General features: G+C 48.1%; 1 protein-coding gene across 1 annotated transcript; it reads left to right on the top strand.

Moving 5' to 3' along the window:
* Positions 1-1,565: 1,565 nt before the first annotated feature.
* On the top strand, positions 1,566-5,432 carry RASL11B (RAS like family 11 member B). The gene is made up of 4 exons (XM_040418875.1): positions 1,566-1,810; positions 3,251-3,307; positions 3,431-3,507; positions 4,201-5,432. The coding sequence occupies exons 1-4, from the start codon at positions 1,666-1,668 to the stop codon at positions 4,666-4,668; spliced, it is 747 nt and encodes a 248-aa protein (XP_040274809.1). The 5' UTR covers positions 1,566-1,665; the 3' UTR covers positions 4,669-5,432.
* The last annotated feature ends 1,612 nt before the right edge of the window (positions 5,433-7,044 follow it).

Here is a 7,044-nt window from a genome sequence, read left to right as displayed (position 1 = left end):
GCCAGCACACACAGCTCCGCTGTGCCACTGACTGCGCTGTGCTGGTCTGACTATGCCTCTAGTGGTGGCAAGGAAAGTGGCATCTCTACTGCCAAGAGCTGGGCACAGCAGCTGGATACACATGATGAATGTATAGAATGGAGCAGAATGTACTCATGTATGTGCGTGTATACAGGATATGTATCATATGAAGAAAGCATGCTATTATTATAATATGCTGGAGACTACTATATGCTTATTACCGGCAGAGCTGTATTTGCCACCAGGCACCCAGGGGCAGATGCCTAGGGCAGCACCATGATGAGTGTATTATTGTCTTTTTTAGTTGCGGCTGCCTTGCCATTATTTGCGTGTGTGAGGGTATACCTTGTGTGTTCTGAGTTCGTACACGTGTGCATGTATCTACTAAATGTCTACAGATGTGTACATAGGGGGTCATTTATTAAGACCGGCATTTTAGACACCAGTCTTATCTGGCTGCGGATAAGCTGAAGTTATGAAGAGGCGTCGGCCTGTTCTCTTCCACGCCACGTCCACTTTTTTAGACCTGCCGTGTACCGGGAAAAGTTGCGTCGCCATTTAATCATTGCGAGGCAATCTGCGCCAGAAATACGCCTAATGTAGGCGTATTTCTGGATAATAAATGACCCCCATAGTGTGTATGTGAGCATGTCTCTGTAAAGTTACTGGGGGTCATTTATTAACGATCATTTTTACGCCAGTGCAAGGACGTTTTTACGGCAAGTACAACAGATGCGTGGAATAGGGGGGTCTAGCAGTGGCGTGTCGGGGGCAATCTTTCTACTTTTTCACCTGTTTCCAGGAGCAGGCGTCTAAATTAGCCGTATACTACAGCAGCACAGGGGGGAAAAACCAAGAGCGGCGTATAAAGCCGTCTTAGTAGATGACCCCCAGTGTACATTTGTATTTCTGCCCGTCTGATGTGCGTGTCAGGTATGTGTGCATGTATGTAGGGAGTGCATGTGCCTGTATATGTCCAATATGAAGTTTACGTGTAAGGGTACGACCCCACAGCAGCCAAGCCATGATGCCACCCCTCAGGTAACCAACGGCTGCGCAATTTTATGGTAAATTTGTTGCGCCATTGGCTACCACAGGTGGGCATGGGGTCAAACGTTATATATCTGCAATATACAGCTATGGGGATATCTATCTCAATATGGGAACCATCAGAAAATGTCTGTTATTGCCCAACCTTAGCCAATACTACAGAGAAATAGTAAGATTTAAAGATTGAAATGGGACATGCGGTGTCTCACTGCCTAGAATTGTGTATAACATGGGCAAGCATGTGCGCCACAGCACTACAAGTCCCAGCAGCGGCTCCGCCCATGTCCCCCGCAGACAGCGTGCATCAGTATTACACAACACAGCGGCACAATAACACGAGCACGGCGCCTTCTGATAGGGCGGAGGGGAGAAGGGGCGGGACCCTTCAGCGTCCGCTCTGACTGTGATAGGCTAGGAGAGAAGTTGGGCGGTGCCACCTCCTGACCGCTCTGGAACAAAATAGCCGGCGCTGCGCTCTGCTCCTCACAAGCTCCTCAGTCAGTGCTCTCGCCTCATACAGTACGCGGCCGCACACGGCTGTACACAGCACTGTCCACCCCTTCATCTCCTCTTCACTTGCCGATACCCGGAGCCATGCGCCTCATCCAGAACATGTGCACTATCAGCGAATGCCCCCCTGCCAGCAGCGCGGAGGGCGCGGGCACCAGCAGTGGTCCGGGGGGCAGCAGCAGGGTGATCAAGATCGCTGTGGTGGGAGCCAGTGGCGTTGGCAAGACAGGTGAGTCTTCTGGTGGTTACTGTCTGTTAATAACGTGGCTCTATATAGTAACTCTTACTGTTATATACTTTCTAATGATCCAGTGCTGTCACATATGTAGCAGAGCTGAGTTTGTAATGTGTCTGTCCTTGGTAAATCCACAAGTTACACATTGTTTGCACCAGTTCATTTATGATTTAGTTTGGGAATCAGTGTGCCCGTTGTAGTGTGGGCTGGTAGACTGGCAGATCAGGTAGCCCATCTCTGATCCATATTCTATTATGAACAGTGCCAACTGACAAGCTCATTTCCCCTACCCCTGTGTGCCCTGGTATCACCACACCAAGCACTGACCATGTAGCCCAGTTCAGAGCAGTATGGGGAGTAGAGGCGATCACGGAGGATTGTTGGTTTCTGTGGAAGTGCATTGTAATGTAAATGATCTGTACACTGGATGGCATCACTGCCTGCTGCTGCTACCCGTGTAATGTAAATGATCTGTACACTGGATGGCATCACTGCCTGCTGCTGCTACCCGTGTAATGTAAATGATCTGTACACTGGATGGCATCATTGCCTGCTGCCACACGTGTAATGTAAATGATCTGTACACTGGATGGCATCACTGCCTGCTGCTGCTACCCGTGTAATGTAAATGATCTGTACACTGGATGGCATCACTGCCTGCTGCCACCCGTGTAATGTAAATGATCTGTACACTGGATGGCATCACTGCCTGCTGCCACCCGTGTAATGTAAATGATCTGTACACTGGATGGCATCACTGCCTGCTGCCACCCGTGTAATGTAAATGATCTGTACACTGGATGGCATCAATGCCTGCTGCCACCCATGTCATGTAAATAATCTGTACACTGGATGGCATCACTGCCTGCTGCCACCCGTGTAATGTAAATAATCTGTACACTGGATGGCATCACTGCCTGCTGCTGCTGCCGCCACCGGTCATGTAAATAATCTGTACACTGGATGGCATCACTGCCTGCTGCCACCCGTGTAATGTAAATAATCTGTACACTGGATGGCATCACTGCCTGCTGCCACCCGTGTAATGTAAATAATCTGTACACTGGATGGCATCGCTGCCACTTGTGTAATGTAAATGATCTGTACACTGGATGGCATCGCTGCCACTTGTGTAATGTAAATAATCTGTACACTGGATGGCATCGCTGCCACCTGTGTCATGTAAATGATCTGTACACTGGATGGCATCACTGCCTGCTGCCACTTGTGTCATGTAAATGATCTGTACACTGGATGGCATCACTGCCTGCTGCTGCCACCCGTGTAATGTAATTGATCTGTACACTGGATGGCATCACTGCCTGCTGCCACCCGTGTCATGTAAATGATCTGTACACTGGATGGCATCGCTGCCTGCTGCCCGCTTTTTGTGTACTACTTCTAATCATTTCTTTCCTCTCGTCCTCCTTGCAGCGCTGGTGGTCCGATTTCTCACCAAGCGGTTTATTGGCGACTACGAGAGGAATGCAGGTAAGAGAATCTCGAGTGCTAAGTTACCTGCTCCCGTCCTATGTAGTGATAGAGGGGGTTGTGCCTGCTGGATGTAGATCCAGATCCGGCCTTCTCTGATGAATTGTGCTATTGTTTTCCCAGGAAACCTGTACAGCAGACAAGTCCAGATAGACGGAATGACGCTGGCCATCCAGGTGCAGGACACTCCAGGTGTACAGGTAAATCCCTTCTCTGTCTCCAACCCCTCTTCAGTAGTGCGTACCGTCAGGGCTGCTTTATCATCATTATAGGTGATGCTGTATATAACAATGCTCTGCGTTGTCCACATAGTAAAGATTCAGCAGAGCTGTGTTTGTCATTTGGCACTTGTCGTTACATTAACATAAATGCACGCTCACAGTGCAGACGGTGTTAAATGAGGCACTCGCCTCTGCTACATCTATAGGTCTCTGACCTTTTGAACTGCCTCCAAATGGTCTGGAACTAGGGCTAGTTCTAAGCTTATTTCCCGCCCCAGCCGGTCTCGTAGGAACGGTTAAGTGCCTGTCTAGTCCTAGCAGTTGGGATCGGGCAGCTGTCCAGATGGAAATGCTTCCAGCTTATATCTTCTTACTTTCCAGACTCTCTGTCTAGCCAGCTCATTTCCCTTTCTGCCCCACTACAAAGTCTTTCCCTGCTCCTCGCGGTACATTCCACTAGAGAATAGAAACCACCACCGTATCTGATTCCAGACCCTGCAGCTGCATCAACATACATTAGGGTAGGAAGGTGACGGAGCAGACAGATGGATCTAGCATACATCTTCTGCAGGACTTAGGTGAAGTGTCTTCTGGAACTTCCTGTAAATGGCTTTACCATAAGGTTTGGAGTCTCCTCATCTCCTAATTTTTTTTCTTCTCTCTTTCCCTCAGCTCCATGACCAGAGACTGGAGTGTAACGAGCAGCTGAACAGGTCCATCAGATGGGCAGATGCTGTTGTCATCGTCTTCTCCATCACAGACTGTAAGAGCTACGAGCTCATCAACCACCTCCACCAGCATGTGCGCCAGCTGCACCCCGACAACAGAGTGCCCGTCGTGATCGTCGCCAACAAAGCGGACCTTCTGCACCTCAAGCAGGTCGAACCACAGCATGGACTTCAGCTGGCCAACCTGCTGGGCTGCACTTTTTACGAAGTCAGCGTCAGTGAGAATTATATTGACGTTTGCAATGCGTTTCAAGTACTTTGTAAGGAGATCAGCAAGCATCAAACCACCAGCACACCCGAGAAGAGGAAAAACTCCCTCATCCCTCGGCCAAAGTCTCCAAACATGCAGGACTTGAAGAGACGCTTTAAGCAGGTCCTGTCCGCAAAAGTGAGGACTGCCACCTCTGTCTGAAGAGACCATGTTAGCTGCTGTCTTTCCTGTTCTTCCAAACAAGAGAGCTCCTAAGGTTGCGATCATGGATCATGTTTGACATTACGGGCTCAGAGGAGGCTCATGAGTGACCTGAAGGCTTCCAAGGAAGCGTTTTATGCAGAGGGAGTGAAGCTCATGAGATAAGTGGCAAATGGACACCAAAGAAAGGTTTTATGGTTGGAAGCGTGTGGTCACCTGAGATATGGGAGACCAGTAATGGACACATTTGTGGACTCCAGTGTGGGATTCACTATGAGTGAAAACGTTGGCAGATAATTTAGAAGTTGCTAACATCCCCATGTTTGGTCTCCTATTACCACAGTGTACATTGTACCTTCTTTTTATACGCCATGGCTTGCTGTTGTTGGGTAGATGGAGGTCGCTATACGCACAGATGATAGAGGCGATGGTAGATGTGGTTGTGGCTCATATTATGCCTCGTGCCGTCATCACACGCAGAGTCTTCTGCTCAGTCTCTCATGAAGCATTGTAAACATGTGCTTTGTCTGCACTTTTCCGTCCTGTGGTAAACCTGAGCAGTTTTTGGGGTGCTCAGCTCTGCAGACATTAGGGGGCATTGGTATCGCTTCTGAATTTAAAGAGACCCCCAGTCTCTAGCCTACGACTTGTATGAATTGCACTTTAAAAGCCACCCGTGCTTTTTGCTTTGTAAATTGTAACTTATTTATTTTTGTGTACAATAAATGCCTACGAGGCCAGCTTTTTATCCACGTTTACTTGGTTTTATTGCTAAAATTGCATTGCTTTCAGAGAAATGCGATTTCCACCATTGGTCCCGTCACCGCACAATCCATGTGACACAATGTAAAAGATACGGTGCCCAACCTGCAGCCCTCCAGCTGTTGCAAAACTACAACTCCCAGCATGCTTGGATAGCCTAAAGTTATTAGGGCATGCCGGGAGTGGTAGTTTTGCAACAGCTGGAGGGCCGCAGGTTGGGCATCCCTGTTCTAGGAGAACTAGTTTGAATACTGTTCCCTGGGAAAATGCCATGAAGACTCCCTGCTGACTGGACCTCCACAAGGATGATCATGCATGAAGGTAGTCCTCTACTGAAAAATAAAGTTTGACACTTTTGCCCCATAACCATGGCTGAACATAGGCTCTGGATAACCAATGTGACTGCCACAAGTCGAGTCCGCACTACTCCAGTAAAGGTTTTCTATCAGTCCTATTAGATTTACATGGTAAAGTCCTGTACATGAGGGACAGTCCTACGTAGCAAAAGTCAACGGCCTGATCGGGTCACACAAATACAGTATATGACCTGGATGTAATCCTGTTCATTCATTCATTCTAGGCCTTAAAGGGGTTGTCCCACAAAATATATTCTACATTTTTTTAAAACAGAACCTGGATCTGATTACTTTTGTTATTGCATGAAAGTAAAAGATTTGTATAGCCCGTGAGTTATTCCCTGAAATCTATCTGTATAGCGCCACCTGCTGTTTGCCCTTTTTTTTATATTCTCTATCTAGCTAACTGATGTTGATATAGACGCTCATTTCTTTCCTTCAACTGCCACCAACCGCAGCAGAAAGGACACGCCCCCTGAGCGGCCAGCTTGATATAAATCTAGCAGAGCAATGAATGGGGAGATCTCTGGATCCATGTCAGGTACAGGGCTGGTTTGAGAGTGATGTGCTATATGATATCCAACTTTAGTTTTTTACATTACTCATGGGATAACCCCTTTAAAACCACCATTCTCATACCAAAGCCAAGAAAAGACCTTCTGCACCTCAAGCAGGTTAAACCCACCTGCAACAGACTCTGAACCACAGGATATGTATCTACAGTTCAAATTACCAGTCGCTCCATTACCAGTAGATTACTATGAAATCAGTGTCTGGCTCAAGTCAGATTATACTAATAAGGCCTCATGCACACAACCGTTTTCCAGGTCCGCATCCGAGCCGCAGTGTTTGGTGAGGACCCATTCCCTTGAATGGGGGCTGCAAAAGATGCGGACCTCACTCCATGTGCTGTCCGCATCCGTTGCACTGTTCTGTGGCCCCGCCCCAAAAATATAACCTGTCCTATTCTTGTCCGTCTTGCGGACAAGAATAGGCATGTCTACAATGGGTCGCCTGTTCCGTTCCGCAAATTGCAGAAGGCACACGGGCGGCTTCCGTTTTTTTTTTTGCGGACCGCGAAGAACGGCACGGTCGTGTGCATGTAGCCTAAGGAAAAGACCAACACTGTAAACCGGGGGTCAGGAACCCCCACAACCTCCTCTTATGAAACTACAACTCCCAGCATCCCCAATTTTTCCACTGTTCTGCCAAAGTGTTGAATGCACTATGCTGGTAGTAGTAGTTGCACAACAGCTGG

Source organism: Bufo bufo, chromosome 2 (genome assembly GCF_905171765.1).
Source record: "Bufo bufo chromosome 2, aBufBuf1.1, whole genome shotgun sequence".
In the NCBI taxonomy this organism is placed as follows: Eukaryota; Metazoa; Chordata; class Amphibia; order Anura; family Bufonidae; genus Bufo; species Bufo bufo.
Note: the sequence above shows the minus strand (reverse complement) of the source record. Positions and strands in the feature narration are given on the sequence as shown.

Excerpts from the sequence above, each read along its gene's own strand:
- RASL11B (XM_040418875.1), top strand. The coding sequence starts at position 1,666 with ATGCGCCTCATCCAGAACATGTGCACTATCAGCGAATGCCCCCCTGCC. Across the intron at positions 3,308-3,430 it reads CGACTACGAGAGGAATGCAG|GAAACCTGTACAGCAGACAA; the intron begins GTAAGAGAATCT and ends TTGTTTTCCCAG. Across the intron at positions 3,508-4,200 it reads AGGACACTCCAGGTGTACAG|CTCCATGACCAGAGACTGGA; the intron begins GTAAATCCCTTC and ends TCTTTCCCTCAG.